General features: G+C 45.9%; 8 protein-coding genes across 9 annotated transcripts in view; 6 read left to right on the top strand and 2 right to left on the bottom strand.

Moving 5' to 3' along the window:
• Positions 1-49: 49 nt before the first annotated feature.
• LOC136186058 (syntaxin-binding protein 1-like) lies at positions 50-3,459 on the top strand. Its single transcript, XM_065973297.1, has 22 exons — positions 50-198; positions 248-297; positions 350-431; positions 484-560; positions 773-851; positions 901-951; positions 1,019-1,071; positions 1,132-1,212; positions 1,263-1,330; positions 1,425-1,550; positions 1,604-1,693; positions 1,749-1,804; positions 1,856-1,910; positions 1,956-2,091; positions 2,145-2,225; positions 2,328-2,466; positions 2,519-2,628; positions 2,688-2,786; positions 2,838-2,916; positions 2,967-3,028; positions 3,086-3,212; positions 3,272-3,459. The coding sequence occupies exons 1-22, from the start codon at positions 159-161 to the stop codon at positions 3,337-3,339; spliced, it is 1,809 nt and encodes a 602-aa protein (XP_065829369.1). The 5' UTR covers positions 50-158; the 3' UTR covers positions 3,340-3,459.
• Positions 3,358-4,172, bottom strand: LOC136186068 (actin-related protein 2/3 complex subunit 5-C-like). The gene is made up of 4 exons (XM_065973308.1): positions 3,980-4,172; positions 3,846-3,927; positions 3,616-3,792; positions 3,358-3,552 (listed from the first exon to the last, which is right to left on the bottom strand). Exons 1-4 carry the CDS (start codon positions 4,132-4,134, stop codon positions 3,490-3,492), a joined length of 477 nt encoding a protein of 158 aa, XP_065829380.1. The 5' UTR covers positions 4,135-4,172; the 3' UTR covers positions 3,358-3,489.
• On the top strand, positions 4,169-7,163 carry LOC136186057 (uncharacterized). The gene is made up of 6 exons (XM_065973296.1): positions 4,169-4,328; positions 4,397-4,435; positions 5,003-5,097; positions 5,149-5,313; positions 5,373-6,832; positions 6,881-7,163. Exons 1-5 carry the CDS (start codon positions 4,210-4,212, stop codon positions 6,821-6,823), a joined length of 1,869 nt encoding a protein of 622 aa, XP_065829368.1. The 5' UTR covers positions 4,169-4,209; the 3' UTR covers positions 6,824-6,832; positions 6,881-7,163.
• Positions 7,164-7,221: 58 nt separating this feature from the next.
• On the top strand, positions 7,222-9,690 carry LOC136186061 (xaa-Pro aminopeptidase 3-like). Of its 2 annotated transcripts, none has more exons than XM_065973299.1 (15): positions 7,222-7,427; positions 7,475-7,529; positions 7,578-7,670; positions 7,731-7,804; positions 7,862-7,931; positions 7,986-8,049; positions 8,102-8,142; positions 8,195-8,307; positions 8,361-8,470; positions 8,521-8,684; positions 8,743-8,893; positions 8,955-9,027; positions 9,116-9,162; positions 9,211-9,371; positions 9,424-9,690. In XM_065973299.1, the coding sequence occupies exons 1-15, from the start codon at positions 7,247-7,249 to the stop codon at positions 9,554-9,556; spliced, it is 1,530 nt and encodes a 509-aa protein (XP_065829371.1). In that variant the 5' UTR covers positions 7,222-7,246; the 3' UTR covers positions 9,557-9,690. The 2 variants fall into 2 exon arrangements, with proteins under 2 accessions (XP_065829371.1, XP_065829372.1); XM_065973300.1 differs by having other exon boundaries at positions 7,368-7,427; positions 7,479-7,529.
• LOC136186064 (molecular chaperone MKKS-like) lies at positions 9,331-11,505 on the bottom strand. Its single transcript, XM_065973304.1, has 9 exons — positions 11,393-11,505; positions 11,164-11,343; positions 10,866-11,103; positions 10,576-10,807; positions 10,362-10,519; positions 10,145-10,299; positions 9,970-10,082; positions 9,785-9,919; positions 9,331-9,730 (listed from the first exon to the last, which is right to left on the bottom strand). Exons 1-9 carry the CDS (start codon positions 11,470-11,472, stop codon positions 9,546-9,548), a joined length of 1,476 nt encoding a protein of 491 aa, XP_065829376.1. The 5' UTR covers positions 11,473-11,505; the 3' UTR covers positions 9,331-9,545.
• A 2-nt stretch (positions 11,506-11,507) lies between these two features.
• On the top strand, positions 11,508-13,813 carry LOC136186063 (uncharacterized). Its single transcript, XM_065973303.1, has 13 exons — positions 11,508-11,618; positions 11,680-11,789; positions 11,844-11,931; positions 11,987-12,153; positions 12,206-12,356; positions 12,413-12,548; positions 12,597-12,696; positions 12,753-12,906; positions 12,959-13,109; positions 13,161-13,255; positions 13,312-13,386; positions 13,444-13,551; positions 13,607-13,813. The coding sequence occupies exons 1-13, from the start codon at positions 11,544-11,546 to the stop codon at positions 13,706-13,708; spliced, it is 1,512 nt and encodes a 503-aa protein (XP_065829375.1). The 5' UTR covers positions 11,508-11,543; the 3' UTR covers positions 13,709-13,813.
• LOC136186053 (sarcosine dehydrogenase, mitochondrial-like) lies at positions 13,745-17,151 on the top strand. Its single transcript, XM_065973292.1, has 13 exons — positions 13,745-14,212; positions 14,266-14,445; positions 14,504-14,833; positions 14,884-15,013; positions 15,064-15,241; positions 15,288-15,429; positions 15,485-15,583; positions 15,632-15,745; positions 15,792-15,930; positions 15,984-16,097; positions 16,152-16,299; positions 16,358-16,777; positions 16,833-17,151. Exons 1-13 carry the CDS (start codon positions 13,793-13,795, stop codon positions 17,110-17,112), a joined length of 2,694 nt encoding a protein of 897 aa, XP_065829364.1. The 5' UTR covers positions 13,745-13,792; the 3' UTR covers positions 17,113-17,151.
• A 97-nt stretch (positions 17,152-17,248) lies between these two features.
• Positions 17,249-17,627, top strand: part of LOC136186066 (EEIG family member 2-like) — a 2,278-nt gene continuing 1,899 nt past the window's right edge. The window contains exons 1-2 of the mRNA XM_065973306.1: positions 17,249-17,437; positions 17,503-17,623. Coding sequence (XP_065829378.1) covers positions 17,304-17,437; positions 17,503-17,623 — 255 coding nt within the window. The 5' untranslated portion in view covers positions 17,249-17,303. The remainder of the gene's footprint in view (positions 17,438-17,502; positions 17,624-17,627) is intronic.

Below are 17,627 nucleotides of genomic sequence, written 5' to 3'. Positions count from 1 at the left end.
GCACGGTAGTACGAGTCGTCGAACCGGAATTCTGACACCACGCCGGTTTCTTGAAGTTATGTGGGGGCGTTCCTAAAAACTGCAGGTGGGGTCTATACGGGGGGATAGCGCTTGTCCGCAGCGAATCCCCGACTGTGAAATTGTGAGCGTCGTTGGATATGGCGTCCGTTCCAGGCTTGAAAGGCATCGTCAATAAACGTTAGTGTTTATTCGTGCGTTTTCGCATTCATTCGATCTCGTTGGGCAGGTATTTTGGAAGACGTGATAGGCGCCGTGACGAAAGACAAAGACTGGGTGGTAAAAAAGAGACGCAAAGCCTTCTTTCGTACCCTATTCGTACTCGTACAAGGTTCTCGTCGTCGATCACGAAAGCATGCGCATCATATCGGCTTGTTGTCGAATGCAAGACATCATGGGCCGCGGAGTCACACGTAATCGCAATGAGAAACGGTAGTTCGCGACAAAAAAGACCAACGATTTTAGTCGTCGAAGACATATCCAAATCGCGCGAACCACTGCGTGCTTTCGAGGCCATTTACTTGCTGTCTCCCAAAGACGAGGTACAATAACATTAGACTATTGCACTGCTGTCCTCCCAAAAGAGATTCTCAAGGGATATTCTTCTCTTTATAACCCCCGAATAAATTTTTGACTAATTAAACAATTATATTTGTTTGGCCATTTGTGCTAAATTACTCAGGTGACTATCACACCAAGATAGCTGCTAGAACAGGTTTTTACCTCACCTTTGTCTAATTCCTTTTCTTCTTAGTCTATTCAGGGCCTTATGGATGATTTCAAAGACTTGTCTAATCCTCAATATAAGGCAGCTCATGTTTTCTTTACCGAATGTAGGCAAAATGACCTGCCAGTCGCCTTCGTATCAGTTGTTTTTTGTAGCTCTCCCCGAGGCTCTCTTTCACAAACTTGCAAAGAGTGAAACGCCAAAAGGCAACGTCTTTCTTTTAGTCTCTTTCTCAGGACAGTTAATACGTAGCTCTCTTATTCTTATTCTTAGTTATGAAGACGTTAAAGGAAATGGGCATTGCATTCCTTCCTGCTGAGCAACTGGTAAGAATGTAGAACGCAAGGTCATATTTACATTAGTGAAAATTTTTTTGTTTGCCGAAGGCATTTTCTCTCGATCGTCCGGACGTGTTTAAAACATTCTTTACTCCTGACAGAGTTCAGGGACGCAGTCAAAAATTGGAAGTACGATAGAATCCTCCCGAAAAGAAGAGGCTATCTCACAGTACGTCTAGACAATTGCAGAACAGATTGCAACGTTGTGTTCCACGTTGGGAGAGTATCCATCTGTGCGATACAGACAGTAAGAAAATATTGCCTAGAGAGAGAGAGCTTTGCTTTTTTTTCTTTATACAAGCTGCGTACATCGCAATGCATGAGACAATTTCTATTCGTAGCGAATTTCCGCGCATGGGAGAGCTGGCCGAGATGGTGCAACGTCATTTGAATCGATACAAGCTGGACAATCAATCGCTTGGCAGTGAACCAGGAATGAAAAAATCGCAGTTGATTATACTCGACCGGTGAGAACTGTATAAGCGAGCAGAGAATGCGTTGGACGTCTCGTTTTATTTAGTGGATTCGATCCCGTATCGCCAATTTTGCACGAGTTGACTCTGCAAGCCATGGCCTATGATCTCCTCAACGTCAAGAACGACGTCTTCAAGTAGGGATGATGTGATAAGAACACTTGATCAGCTAATCCGCGTTTGACACACAAGGTACGAATTTACGTCCAGCAACGACGAGCTTGCCAGCAAGGAAGTGATTTTAGACGGTGATTCCTTGTAAAATTGTTGTGGCGGTGTGATCTGACTTTTTTGCTTAGAAACGGACGATCTCTGGGTCACTTTGAGGCATTTGCACATTGCTGATGTGATGAAGTGAGTTGGTAAAAGACTTGGGCTGTTCTCATCCAAAAATTGTAGGAAAGTGTCAAACGAAATGAAAACATTTCTTCAGGAAAAGAAAGTGACTAAACGCGGTGCCGACTCTAACGTGAGCCTTCGTGAACTGTCTAAAATGATGAAGAGGATTCCCCAATATCAGAAAGAATTGAGCAAGGTATTGAACAAAGAAAAAGGAGTTGCTAGTTGCAACGCTTATCTTGTTAATAGTATCAACTGCACATGCACTTGGCTGAATCTTGCTGGCAAAAGTACAAGGATCAGATTGACGAGCTGTGCAAAGTGGAACAGGTAGGTCTGCACTAAAAAAATAAGTAGGCCACACTGTATAACTGTGTAAGATTAGCCGTAGAATCTCTTTGGCTTTGATATGTACTGAGCGTGTGTTAACAGGATTTGGCAATGGGATCTGACAGTCAGGGAGAGAAGGTGAAAGATGCAATGAAACTGATCATTCCCATTCTGCTGAAGCCAGAAATCAAAGTCGAAGACAAACTTCGCATTCTTCTCCTGTTTATACTGAACAGGAACGGTGAGCAGAATTCTACATGGCAATTCCTCTTCTTTTTATGCCGCCAATGCAGGAATAAGTGACGAAAATCTGCAAAAATTGGTCAAACACGCGCAGATTCCTCACGACGAAATAGCGACGATTCTCAACATGCAACATCTTGGCGTTCCCGTTGTAGTTGAGGTATATTGCGAGCCGCCACTAATCAGCATGCATCAGCATCTCCTTTTTCCGCTCTCAAGGAAAAGAAAAAGAAGACAGGGCCTGAGCGCAGAGAGCGTCCCGGGTTGGAGACGTACAGCGTCTCTCGTTGGATACCCGTCATCAAGGACATTATGGAGGTACTGTAGGCCGTTTGCTATTTGCGCGTTCACTGAAGAAATGTATTACAGGACTGCGTCGAAGGAAAATTGAAGGACAAGGTTTATCCTTTCGTCTCTGGCACAGCAGCAACTCAGCAACACGACGTTGGTGAGTAAGATTTTGCATTTTAAAAAATTCCATTCTAGCTTGTGAATTAGGAGGATCTGGAGAGCCGACGAGCGCTCGTTGGAATTGGCGAAAGGAGCCGGAAAAGGCCCAGGTGATTGCCTCCTCTGTTACGGAGGGACTCCAAACGTTTTATCCGTCCTGTTTTTAGGGGCCTCGCTCCGGTGGAGGACCGCGCCTCATTATCTTTATCGTCGGCGGAGTGACCTACTCGGAAGTGAGATGCGCGTACGAGGTGACCAAAGCCCAGACCAAGGAAAAATGGGAAGTGATCGTAGGTAAGAAACGCGTATTCTAGCTAGTCAAAAAAGCTCAATCTCCATGGCAACACAACAAGGGTCCAATGGCTTTCTGACGCCAAACGATTATCTCAAGGGGCTGAAGAATTTAGACAAGAAGGAATAACACGAGAAGGAAAATCGATCGCTACTAAAGATTCTATAACATGTTGCGTCGACGTTATACATAGATGGGTACACGTAGAAAGAACAGTCAAGTCAATCAAACAAAGAGAAGAGAGTTCAATGCAAAAAAATCATCGAACGGAACGTGCGACTAGACGGTCTTACGATCCGTCAAGACTCTCACAATCGACCCGATTCCGCCTTTGGCCAAGACCTGAGAGAAAAAAAACCCGAGCTCCTCCTATTTACGAGGAAAGAGGGAAGAGGCGTGTCTCGCCTTTTCGTGCCATTGAAGGAGAACAGCGCTGCTCTTCTCCGACGGTTCGCTAAAACCTCGATAGATGTATTTCATGAGAACGTCGATCTGTTCGTTATCGAGCGAGGCGACGGCCTTTTCCATTTCGCTGCTTTTGTACAGCGTCAGAACGCGCATGACGATCTGAAACGCCTGATCCTGCGCCCCGATCGCGATTGAAACGAAGAAAAACGAGTAAACCGAGACGATACCTTCAGTTTTTGGTCCTTCGATGCCGTAACGGGACTGTGCAGAGCCGCTTTCAATGCTTCGACGTTGTTCTTCGTAGGTTCAGTTAAGGAAATTTCCCTAGTATCTGCATTGGGAGAAAAAGGGGAGCGGATATGTTCTGATGTGGCCTTCCACTTCGGATTCGCGTTGTGACAAGAGCGACGCGTCGTCGCTGCTTTCTACGCCGTCGGTCTCATCGCGAAAGTTCTCTTCGTCGAGCTCGTCGACGTCCACGCGACGAAATTTCGTCGAACCCGATGCTTTGCTCATATTTTCCTTACAGGCGAGCGTGCGCAATTGATTGACGCATGCGTACTTTGTCTCTTCGGACCCTCTTCGTGTGCCATGTTCGCGCGGTTCGCGCTGGTCGTTTCGTACCTAGTCATTCTACTCGTTTCGTTCCTAGTCATTCAGACGAAATCTCAGTTAACGCGCCTGAAGACGCGACTGATTACGCGAATTCGGTAAAGCCACGGCCGGGCAGCATGAGGAAAAATCTAGAAGTTTTTAATGTTTCTCTTCGCTTTCGCAGACGACGAACCGTGCATTCGGAGAAGAACAACGCTTCGAGGTAGTCACCGTAGACTTCTTCAACTCCGGGCGTGGTCCCGAACGCAAGCCGCCGCAGCGTGACGCGCTAGCCACGTCAAAGCTTTAGTTTCCCCCTTTTAGTTTCCTTTTATTTACTTTTGCCGTCTTGAAACGACAATCGCGCCCTTTCTTTTATCTGACTGAGGCCCCTTTCGGTCCGATTCGGGACACTTGGTCGCCATTTTGAGTCTGCGCACAAAACTCAAAATGGAGGCTATTTCACGCTACTGCGAGAAATAACGCCTTGCTTGAGCGGCAATTTTTTTGTTTTGCTGCAATGACATAATCGAGCAGATCGAGTGAATGCTTAAAGGGACACAGACCTTACAAACAGTCAGGGTTCTTCTTCTGCCCACGGTGGAGTCCACGGTGGTCGAGCGCAACCACCACTCGACCACCACTCGACCACTACTATTTATCCTTATGTAGCTATTAGCGAAGCTGTTTTTCCCCTCCTTCTCATTATCTAATGTAAAGACACGCCCCTACCTTCTCATTATCTAATGTGAATTGGCAGTGTCGCTATGGCATTTGTGTGTGTATTTAGACGTGAAAACGGTGCAGTGATGACGACCGCTGACGCAGTTCCTGATGGCAACGCCACGAACGGCACTACTTCGACTGACTCTGCTGCCGGAATTGGTTAGCTGAGGTTGTCATTTAGGGCTATACGGTTTATATATTCGCATTTAGATGAAGAGAAGTCTTGCAGCTTCATTCCCCTTCAAATTAAAGAGAGAATGTACTTTCTCTCTAAAAGTACATTGGAACGCGTGCACAAATGGCTGGATCTTCAGACGGATTCAACGGCACCACAAACGCATAGAGTTCTAATAGTAAATGGAATGATAAAAACAGGTACATCTCTCTGTTGTCGGAATTATGAACTTTCTGACGTAGTACATATGTACATGTAGGAAAGACGACATTTGTTGATGATATTTTGCCGTCCCTTGTTCGTCAGCGCTTTAGCGGCGCTTTGATTTGGTACGTCGATTGTCAAAGCCAGCTTGATGAGTCCTCAACGAGCAAATTCTTGTACTCACTCGTTTCGGCCATGCGTGACTTCATGATCGAGTCAAAGATCCCTGATCTAGATGTCAATTCACTTGTCGACAAGTATTTGGAATCCAACCCGGCAGAACGTCCGTTCTCTTACTACATCAATTGCCTTCGTTCCGGCGTTAAGGCGTTGTCAGAGAACAGGCGCCTTTTTGTCATACTCGACGAAGTTCAAAGGTGGTTTCGATGGGACCACACTCTTCCGGAGCGGGAAAGTGTATCTCTTCACAATCTTTTCAAGGGGTTTGTGCTCAGTCGCAATACTCCCACCGCCCATTTCATCCTTACGGGTTCAGCGATGGGATGCGCGTGGAATCATATCACGCGGTGTGCACCGAACGGCCTCATGCTTTCCAACGCGTTTACGTTGAATCTTCCCGGAAGCGTTAGCGACGAAATGTATGAAGCTGTTGCCGATAATCTTAAGAGCAAGTACCCAATGAACATAGTTGCCAACATTGCTCCTCATTGCGACAACAACCACGCTCTACTGACGTTTTTGGTCGGCGTGACGGATACTCAAGAGGAGCAGCCCGAACTCTGTACCAACTTGGAAGCGGCCAGAAATTTTTGTTATGAGCAGATCTCCGAAAAAATAGTCAAAGAAATGTGGCAGGACGATCAGCACGTTCTTCGAAGTTTGCGCCCACCGGAAAGAAAGCTTTTTCACCGTCTTGTATCAGCTTCAGGGCTGAGTGAAGGGGATTTCAAATGTGAAGCTTTTGGAGGATGGCGGCGACATTTGAAGCCGTTCTGCAAGGTTATTGCAGTCCCTGGGAAAGCGGAAAGGCATTATTGTCTTCAGTCTGTTCCGTTTCGAGCTTTCGTGCACCATTTCATTGGCAAAAATGGCATTTTGGTGAATGAACCTTTGAATGAAACTTTGCAAAGAGACATTGCTTTCTCTCAATTCGTTGAGACGTCACTGGGCTTTGGAGAGCTTTGTGTCGCTCATTGCGAGGATAGACTTGAAGCATCACCCAAATTGAAGGAATTTGCGCAGAAAGGAATCCAACATCTTGTGGGACGATTGCGTGAGAAGCAGATCTCGGTTAAAGCCCTCAAGTCTCACGAGTTCGTCACGATCCTTATGGAATTGGAGCACGTGAAGTACCCTCTTCTGCGCACTAATCCGCTGACGGAAAAGATGCAAATGTTCGACGCGCTTCTTCTCGTACTGTCGTCCCTTAGGAATTCCATCGCCCACCGCCTTATAGAAGAAAGGGTCAAGTTGATAAAAGTTATGGGCTTATGCCCATTTGATTTCTGGGAGGCGTTACCGTATCTGCGACCACCTACAATTTAGATTGTCCTGGTAAGTTGAATGGGAGTAAGTGCTGAATTGCTTGACGTGTACTTGTAGATTCCCTTCTGTGAGTAATGATCGAAGTGCGCGCAGCGACGCCGACGGCCACAGCGGGATTTTGCGTGCGTCAGGTTGTGTTTATTACGCATGCATTATCTCTTTTTGACTCTTACTTCCTTGACTTCGAATAAAATGGACCTTGTGCACATTAGATAAAGCCATACTACGTAGTCAACTGAATGCGGTCTCATTTTGACTGCTGGCAATCTGTTTAGAGTAGGCACATTGACTTTTTCTTTTTCTAAGTACAGCATTTTGTTTTAGAGTGCAATGAGGGGCGCAAAAGGATGGACACTTCTTGTTCGGTCTTGTGGCAGCATAGATAGTGGCAGCTGTGTCGCTCACCTTTTAGCGTGCTCTAAAATGTGTCTTTCAAGAACTCTTTCGAGAGTTTGCTTCCTTGCTATGCGAACACGGTGCTTGCCGTTGCACAAACCACGACGGCTGAGCTTGACGAAGAGTCTACTCGAGCCGACAAGCCAAGAGAGAGACGTTGGGCAGCCTGTACACTCTACTCATCCTCATCTCTTGAAGCGAGGAGAAAGTACGCGGTTGAATTGCGGACTATGCACGATTCGTTTTATTTTTTAGTTAGTCCGGGTGCTACCGCTGCACAATTCAGAGAGAGAAGGCATCGTCTGATGAAGTAATTGGGTGCAGGATGACTGACTATTGCAAAGACGTTCTCGGATAGCAAATTATCCCAAACTCATCCTGGAACGACTGGGAAAAATCACGTTGCAATTGTTCCATCTGCAACAACACAGTATCTGAGTCAGGACGTTCCGTAAGAATTGATTGATCTTCCGAGAGAACAACTTTTTTTCCTTACATACACGTATTTCAGATACACGTTTAGACAGAACACGGACTTTCTGTACCTCACCGGATTTCATAACCCAGATGCTATTCTATTGCTTGGTAAATAGATTTGGCTTCACAAACACTTCTTACTATACAGTCCTTTTCTCGTCAAAGTTTCAGACTCTGCTAAAGGCTTGCCTGATCACAAGGCTGTCTTGTTCGTGCAGCCTCAAGATTCTCAATGGTATTTCGGAGGCTATTCTCTTATTATGTATTTGTGTAGGTAGACTTGATGTAGGGAATTGTGGAATGGCCCACGATGCAGAGCCGACGACGCTGTTCTAATATTTGGAATGGATGAGGTTAGCCACGTAAAAACATGGTCACTATGTATAACTGAACCTACACCCGTAGGCTTATTCTATTGATGAGTTACCTAGTTATTTTAGGAAAAGGCAAGAATATATTTTAAAAGATAGTTGATCAAATTTAATTGTCTTCTTTTAGTTGTGACAATTCTTGTTCCGTCTGGTTTGATCAATCGTTGCAGACAAATCATCTCGATTTTTATGAATTAATTAATGAAAAATTGCTACTTTCGAACGAAAGGAGCATTAAAAGTAGTAGCGCTTGCGTCAACTTGTAAACTAATAATTAAATTAATAAATTTTAGACTTGTTTTCTCTTCGTCATCACGTTCACGACGTAAGAGTTATAAAAACGTCCGACGAAATCGAACTCATGACCAAATCGGCATCGATAGCATCAGAAGCATTTATAGAGGCAACGAAGTATACTGCTGTCATTTGATCTCTATATTTCATATGAAATAGACAATTCGGCACGGGCGTTCCGACATGAGCGAGCTAGAGATAGGAGCCAAGTTTGAATACGAATGCAAACGAAGAGGAGCCGAACGAGTCGCTTATCCGCCCGTCGTAGCGGCAGGAAATCGGGCCAACATTCTCCACTATCTAACCAAAACGGGCATCGTTTGGTAGAGAAACGTCGCTCATTAGCAGCGTTTTCTTATTCGTTCTAATTATTTATTCAAGTGATGGTGAATTGGTCCTAATGGACGCCGGATGCGAATTCCATGGATACGCAAGTGACATCACGCGAACGTGGCCTATCAACGGAGCGTTCAGCAAATTGCAGAGAGAAATATACGAAGCTGTTCTAATGACCCGAGACGCTTGCATTCAGGCAAGAGCTACTTCAGGCTATAGAGAAAGATAGTGGTATCCACTTGTTTATATTTTTGCAGCTGGTTAAGCCTGGGGCTTCGCTCAATGCTATTCATCACTCTGCTGAGATGATTATTGGTCGTGCTCTACAAGGTGCGTCATGGTTTAGTCTAAGGAGGACACATTGCTGCTCTCTCATCTGAAAAACGCAGTCTATGGGAACTCTGTTTTTGTTTTGTAGATCTTGGTGTGATCAAGAAGGAATTCGGTGACGTCCGGCTAAGAAACGTACGTGCAGTGAGGAATTTGTATCTTCAATGCAGTTTCTTTTTGCAGGAAGTATCGCGCTTCTTTCCCCATCACGTCGGCCATTACTTGGGCATGGATACCCACGACACGCCGCAAGTGTCACGCAACGCGACGTTGCAACCAGGAATGGTCGTCACCATCGAGCCGGGTCTCTATTTCTCAAACAAATTGGCAAACATGCCGGATAGGTTCTCGCAGCATATTTTATTCCGAAGCAAACTAGTTCGTTTTCTTATAAAGATATAAGGGGATTGGGATTCGAATAGAAGACGATGTCTTGGTCACCGAATCAGGACACAAAGTGTTGACGGAGAGAGTTCCTTCAGATCCAACGCGATTGGAAGAAATGCTGTCATCTAGACCTACGTCGTAGGATTTATTATGTTGACTACTCTGAGGCCGGTAATAGCCAAGTCTAGTCCACTCAATAAAGCGTTTTGCTTCACCGAGAGGCAATCTAGCACGTCGTCTCGTTCTTCATCTCCCAACTGACGAACCGTGCTTAGTAGGGACGCGAGAAACAAATTGCTTCCTATAAGGTATTGGCCTGCAATAAATAGGTTAGACGTCTTTTATGTGTTGCATGCGCTTTTCTTCTCACTTCTCGTTACTTTCAGGGTATTGAGAGTCTCTTTTGTTGGAGTGTTTTCTTTTAGGTGTTCTGCTAGCTGGCGTTCGAATGCACCGGCTCCTTTCACCAGCTGGGGTTTTCGAATCAGGTTGAAGAAGTTGAAAACTATAGATTCGACGTCAGATATGTGCTCGGTGATATGCTCATTTACCCACTCGCTTGGTGTGCTACTATTTCCAATTCTTCCATTGCTGTATCATCAGGAGCACAAAGAATAATAGTAGAAACTGGAAGGGGCGTTGCAGCGGATGATACCAGATGAAGAAAACTAGGTAAACATAATGTCACTTGCGTCTTGCAAGACACTTATGTGATGTACGTTGTACGTACCTTTTGGATTGTCGTTCGAGGTAAACAAGATCTTCTAATTGGCCAAGGGAACGGCTCTCGATTGGTAAGTCTGTCGTTTTGATCAGTTCAGCGTTACAGATGTTTCTGACTGCCCCAATGTGTTGACCAGATACACGATGAAATGTAAGGATGCCCTATCAAAACATTGAGAATCTATCTGCCTTTTGAGGCCCCATCTATAAAGTAGTGCCCAGACCTTTTTCTGGAGATGGAGTTTCATTTTGGGATGGACGCACTTCTGGCAGAACAGCACGTCGATTCCTAGTCGCTCCAACTCGTCAGCCAGATCCAATAGATGCCTCACAACAGTATCTTCACTCAGCTGTTCAACGGTCAGGTCCCCACTCACCCATTCTGGTGTCAAGTGAAAAAAATAGTAAGAGATAATTTTGCTGACGAGTCTTCTGTACCTTCTATGTCTCCTGCAAGCGATGTGCTAAACAATGCCACGCTGAGGTTCAATCCGGCTCTTTTTTTACGCCTCACAGCGGTAAAAATGTCTTGGTTTTGCAGAGGAACTTGAAGCACAACTCCAGGAAAATACTCTGACGACTCTGACGTCGCGCCAACAAGAGGAACAATCCTAATACGTTCAAGTGGACTATAGTGACTCAAGTTGCCAGGCAGGGTAGCAAGAAACGCCTGTTGCAGATAAGGGCGACTCAAAAAATCTATCCGGCTAGCCAAAAAGAAGACACACCTTGAGGATCAGAACAGCCAGCATTTCCCTATCCTTGGACAAAAGCCTACAAACAGGCTTGGTATTCAGTATGGCTTTAGCAATAGACAACATCATCTTTGAGTTGCCAAGGTCAAGTTGGACGACCCACTGACGATCGTCACGACGAAAAAGGTCGAGAACGTCAGCTCTGATTTGCTCCAGTATCACAACTAGAGCATGCCGTGCTAAGTCGCTCTGCAGACCTTTTGCCAGAAGACTACGAAACGAGATACTGCTTATGAGCGAAATCTTAGGCATTCGCGTGTTCGTTTATTGCCTGGAGCTAAATGCCGCCACGAATAAGCCACCGTCGTGGAAATTGTCCAAGTGAGCTGAAACACCTGCTTTTATCATTTTCAGAAACGGTGATTCTTCTGCAGGTAGTAGACTAAACAAGCGCCTGCTGCTGCTAGTGAACTCTACGTGAATTCCTTTTCCTGTGGCAATAGTCTGAATTCTGTCGCACAAAGAGTGTCAAGGCAGCTTTACGGAATTTGAGGCTTCACCTGCCATTTGGGCCCCTGCAAGAAGTGAACATGCTTGCATACTCGGTCAAAATGGGTATGGAACTCCTCGGCGACGTCATACGAAGAAAAAAAGCGAGAAGACGTCGATTCTTCGAATCATAACGTGCTTTAGAGACACTGCAAGTCCGGCATGGCCGACTTCGAAGACGAAGAAGTGCCCCGAGTAAAGAAATACGAGCGCGGCGACAAGCTCAAAGACACGAGCGTAAAGAGAAAACACCTAGACGAAATTTCGAACTCTCTGCAACGCTCCTTCGCCTCTCTAGCGGATCTGGGATCGAAAGCTGCGAGGTCACTTGATCAGATCGGAAGCGAAACGAGAGAGAGCAGCCGAAAGATCAGCAAAATTGGAAACCTTTTTAGAAGACGAGCCAGGGTGAAGAGAAAACGCTCCTTCTTTTTTTTATCGACGTCGAGTGTATGTTTGTAGCTTTCTCGAACCCGAAGGCTTGGAAAGAACGCACAAATTCAGCCAGAAGGCAATCGTTGAATCGGTCGACGCGACGACCGCTCGGAAGGTCGCACGCGCGAAAAAAATCGAATCATTAATTTTTTTATTATTAAAGTTTTTAGCATTTTGAATTGAAATTGGACAAACTTGGTCCGTACAAGATGAGTTACACGAGAAACGGTCGGCATCTATTGATCGGCGGAAAAAAAGGTCACGTGGCAACAATGGATTGGATGGAAAAGCGACTTGGCGCCGAATTTCAAGTTCAGGAAACAGTCAAAGACGTCAAGTCAGAAAAACGCAAATTGACTAACATTTATTTATTTATTTATTTATTTAAGATATCTTCACAATGAAACTATGTTTGCTGTGGCTCAGAAGAAATACGTTCACATTTATGACAACACGGGTGTCGAGTTGCATTGTCTTCGTCGACAGCGGCACGTTCACATGCTCGACTTTCTTCCTTATCATTTTCTTCTCGTGACGGCGGTGAGATTCAAAAGCAAGGAGGGGTGCGACTCGCTTGATTTTTGGGCATATCTCAGAGTGAAGACGGTTGGCTGCGATACCAGGACACATCGACGGGAACGTTGGTCGTTCAGTACAAAACGAAGAAGGGAAGATCGGATAGCATGGTACACAATCCCTACAATGCTATCACACTTCTTGGTCAACATAATGGTAATCAATAATAGCATCTTTGTTGCACCATGCGAATCTTTTCTTCAGGTGTTGTCAGTATGTGGAGTCCAAATTCAGGAGCTCCGCTTGTGAAGATGTTGTGTCATCGGGGTCCTGTCAAATCGATAGCTGTGGACAAAGAAGGCCGGTATGTATGTTTTCTCCAGAGCAAATGATTCGTTGTAACGCTATGTTTGCTTGCAGGTATCTGGCCTCGTCGGGCTTAGATGGTTCGATGAAGGTGTGGGACGTACGAACGTATAAGCTGTTGTACCAGTATCAAAGACAACGTCCGGCGCAGTGCCTTCATTTTAGCCAGAGAGGTCTCCTTGCAGCGGGAAACGGACATGATGTAAACGTGAGTGTGGCGTCTCCGTAGTCCCGGTTGCTTCTAAGATGGCTCTGCGCAGGTGTGGAAAGATGTGTATAGGGAAAAACAAAAGATGCCGTACATGAGTCATCACTTGACTCATTCCGCTGTTGAGCAGTTTGAATTCTGCCCTTTTGAAGACGTACTTGGAGTTGGACACGGCTTGGGTTTTGTCAGTCTCTTGATTCCAGGTGCTTTGGGTTGAAGACGTCACTGTTCTAAGTTTTCGAACGAGTGTTTAGGAGCTGGAGAACCGAATTATGATGCCTTGGAGCTGAATCCGCATCAGACTAAGAAGCAGAGACAAGAAGCAGAAGTCAAGGGATTGCTGGAGAAAGTATATGTCGACTGGACAATAATAATTACCAATGACGGCACCGTCCTGTTTTGTAGATTCAACCGGACCTGATCTCTTTAGATCCATTTCAGATTGTGAAAGTAAATAAAAAGGGAGCTAAGGATGAAGAGGTGCGTGTTATTGACTCTGATCAGCACAGTGAGAGGTAGACTAGCTACGTTTTTCAGGTGGAAGAAAAGGAGGATCGTTTTCATCCTCGCTATCGCAAGAAAGGAAGAAGCGGAACGCGTAAAGTGTACGAACGAAAGCAAGGAATGATTCTAGAGAGTAAACGGGTACGGTTTGTTGGCGTCAAATTTTTTAACTTTTGCAACCAATGAGTTTTCACAGAAAAAACGTCAAGAGGAGGTACGAGAAAGACAAAAGGAGAGCAGAAAGCAAACTATTGAAAAACGCAGAGTCATTGCATCAGCCTTGGATCGATTTACTTAATTTAATTAATTAAATCAGAGCCGAGGGTCCGGGTGTACATGTGTACTGCTGTACCCTGTGGCCCTGTACCCTCGGCTATTGATCATGTTTTCCCTCTCTTTCAAAGGCTTTTCGCGAAATCGTTTCGTAGCAAACGTTTGCCGTGCATCCACGTCGTCGCGTCCACGACCGCGCGTTCCCGCCAGTGCTTCGGTAGTGGTAGTGGGCGGCGGCGCCATCGGAACGTCAACTCTGTACCATTTGACGAAACTCGGCGTTCGCGACGTCATTCTGCTCGAACGAAACGAACTGACGTCGGGAACGACGCATCACAGCGCCGGACTTCACTGGCGTCTCCGTCCGAACGACGTCGACGTCCAGTTGCTGGCGAGAACTCGCGAATTGGTCGCCACGGGCGAACTCGAACGCGAATCGGGTGGCCTGTCGACCGGTTGGATTCAAAGCGGGGGCCTCTTTATCGCGTCCAACAACGAACGGCTAAACGAATACAAGAGACTCATGACGGTTCGCAAAAAGCGTCGCCGAGTTCTCTGGTCATTCGATTCTCTTCTATGTAGCTCGGGAAGCATTTCGGTATCGAGTCCTACGTTCTGAGTCCGACGGAGACGGACGATTTGTATCCGCTGTTGAAAACGAGCGACGTTTGTGGAACGCTCTTTAGTCCAGGTGACGGATCAATTGATCCGTCGAGTCTGACAAACTCGCTGGCTCGAGCGGCAGTGAGAAAAGGAGCAAAGGTATAATTGATTAATTAAATTTATTAAATAATTGTTCGAGATCGACTAATTACTGTAGGTTTTTGAGCATTGTCCTGTGACTGGTGTCAACGTCGGAGAGGACGATTTAGGTATAAAACGGGTGACAGGCATCAAGACCGAATTTGGTGACATTTCGACTCCGTGTGTCGTCAATTGTTGCGGCGTTTGGGCGTCGAAATTGGGCGCCATGGCCGGCGTTGCCGTTCCCCTATTGGCCATGCATCACGCCTACGTTGTGACGCAGAAAATAGACGGCGTTAAGGGAAAGCCAAATGTTCGCGATCACGACGCGTCCGTCTATCTTCGAGTTCAAGGAGAAGCACTCTTCGTCGGCGGATACGAAAACAGTCCAAAATTTTGGGACAACGTATTGTCATGGACCTAGACAAAACGAATTTTTGTGACTGGCTTTTTTAGGTTCAAGACGATTTTGCTTTTAGCCTTTTCGACTTGGACTGGAACGTGTTTGAGCAGAATATCAACGGTGCAATCAATCGGCTTCCCACTATTGGAAAGACACCTGTTCAGTCAACCGTATGTGGACCAGGTAAAAAGAAAGGAAGTGTACATTGAACGGATGTCATAATCATCTTTTAGAATCTTTCACAGCTGACCATAAGCCGCTGATGGGCGAATCGCCCGAAGTGAGAGGATTCTACTTGAATTGCGGCTACAATTCGGCGGGCATTATGAACAGCGGCGGGTGCGGCGAACAAATGGCTGAGTGGATTGTTCACGGAACTCCATCGCTCGATATGTTTGGCTATGACATCAGGTACGGTAGTCTGAACATTATATGATTGTTTTTATTTATTTTTCAGGCGCTTTCACTCGTCCGTCAAGAAGGATCGGACGTGGCTAAAAGAGACGAGTCACGAGGCGTATGCAAAAAATTATTCGGTTGTTTTCCCGAAGGATCAGCCATTAGCTGGAAGGAGAATGAGAAAGGATCCTTTCTATGAGGTCCTCAGATAACCTACTACAGTATTAGTTGAACCTACCAATTTTATTACGGTAGATACTACTGGATGCTGGATGCGTTTATCAGGAGAAACACGGATGGGAGAGACCAGGCTGGTTTGCTGACCCAAGTCTCACGAAGGGACGAAGCACAGAGGTAAATACGTGATTGATTTATGTCCAAAAATGACCGAATTCCTTACAGGTAAAACCCTATGATTACTATGGCTCTTATGGAAACGACAGCAACGACGATTACGCCTATAGAGATCTTCTTGAAAAAGACTACACGTTTGATTTTCCACTCTGTCATGACCAAGTAAGCACTGTTAGGAGTCGAGCCATTGTTTGGCATTTGGATATAGATAGGAAGAGAAAGCCTTGCCTGTCGGGAGAGAGCAGCCGTTTTCAATATGTCATCATTTGGAAAATTCTTTCTTATTGGGCCTGACGCGGAGAGGGCAGCCGATTGGCTTTGTACGAACAACGTCAGAAAGAGTCCCGGTACGTTTTGGTAGGATTAGTACTCGTAATCTATTTACATCATGATGTTGCAGGAAGCAGCATATACACGTGCATGTTGAATGAAAGGGGTGGCGTAGAGAGTGATCTAGTCTATCACGTTCTTAGCAGTTCATTGTCATCCGACGAGTTGCAGCCTCAGTTTGAAGGTAAACCCTGCAGGCAGCGCAGAACCTTTGTTTGACCGTGACGTTTTATATTAGGAAAAGGTTTTTACATCACATCGCCGGGAATTTCAGGCGAACACGATTACAATCACATAAAGCGAGTGATTGAAGAGTGTCAATATGACTGCAAACTATTGGACTACTCAGACAAGTTTGGCGTTCTGAGTGTTCAAGGTCCAAAAAGGTAAACCAATGTATCATCACACGTACATTGTACCTGTTTCTATTTTCTCTGTATTTAGTATTGACATTCTTCAACAGTTGACTTCCACCAGCCTGCTCAATGCGGATTTTCCCTTCGGGTCTCACCAACCCATTTTCGTTGCTGGCCATCTCGTACGCGCCGTTCGACTTACGTTCGTTGGCGAATTAGGATGGGAATTGCACGTGCCCTTCTCATCCTGTGTGTCCGTCTACGAAGCTATAATGAAAGTTGGCAACAAGTACGGTATTGTCAACGCCGGCTATCGAGCTCTCGATTCACTGAGTATCGAGAAAGGATATCGGCACTGGCACGAAGACCTTCGGTCAGATGATAATCCTCTTGAAGCTGGGCTTGGTTTTGTTTGCAAATTGAAGACCGATATTCCTTTTCTTGGTCGTGAGGTGCTTGAGAACCTAAACGGACTTAGAAAGCGTCTGTGCTGCTTTACACTCGACGAGTAAGTTGAAAGGAAGGAAGACGTATCTCATGAGGCAATTCTGCTTATATTTTAGCCACGTGGCTTTGCACGGTTTGGAGGTGATTTGGCGGAACGGCGTCTGCGTGGGGTACCTACGTCGATCCGACTATGCATACTATTTGGAAAAGAGCGTCGGATTCGGCTACGTTCGGAATCCGGAAAGCAGCGAAGCCGTCTCAAACGAATTCCTGTCGAGTGGCCAATATCAAATTGAAAGTATGGGTAATTTACATCCGGCGACAATTCACTTGAAAGCGCCGTTTGATGCAGCTAATAAGCGCATTAAAGGCAAGTACGACAGTGCTGCACGATAGAATAAAATATACATGTATGTATCAGTGTGACGACTGGAATACATGTGTACGACGGATATGACGTCAAGGGAAATTAACCCCCGTGACCTCGCGTCCCCCACGATTGTGTCGCGCAACTTGTTCGTTCCCCGGATTCCCCAAACGTAACTCCCAAGCGAGCGGATGACAAGCACGGCTGCAGATCGACGACAATGAAGAAAAAGCGCTTTAAGTTCGAAGTGTCGTTGACCCTCTACGAACTGAACGCCGTGCCCTTCGTCAACGGCTTCGTTTTCGCCAAGTTGAAGCTGAAAAGCGGCGGATCGTTTATGGAAGAATCGAAACGGTATCCCCCAGCCTCTTCCCCGAAGCGAGAGCTCGATCGAAGAGGTCTCCTCGTGCGTTTCGCAGGTGCAGCGTCTCCGATCATCGCGTTCGCTGGGATCAATCGTTCACTTTCAACTGCCACATGGTGGCGTCGGCGAATGAGGGCGTTCTCAATCCGTGCTTGTGTCGTGTGTCGCTGCGAAAGGTAC

This window comes from Oscarella lobularis, chromosome 4, assembly GCF_947507565.1.
Source record: "Oscarella lobularis chromosome 4, ooOscLobu1.1, whole genome shotgun sequence".
NCBI classification, from domain to species: Eukaryota; Metazoa; Porifera; class Homoscleromorpha; order Homosclerophorida; family Oscarellidae; genus Oscarella; species Oscarella lobularis.
Note: the sequence above shows the minus strand (reverse complement) of the source record. Positions and strands in the feature narration are given on the sequence as shown.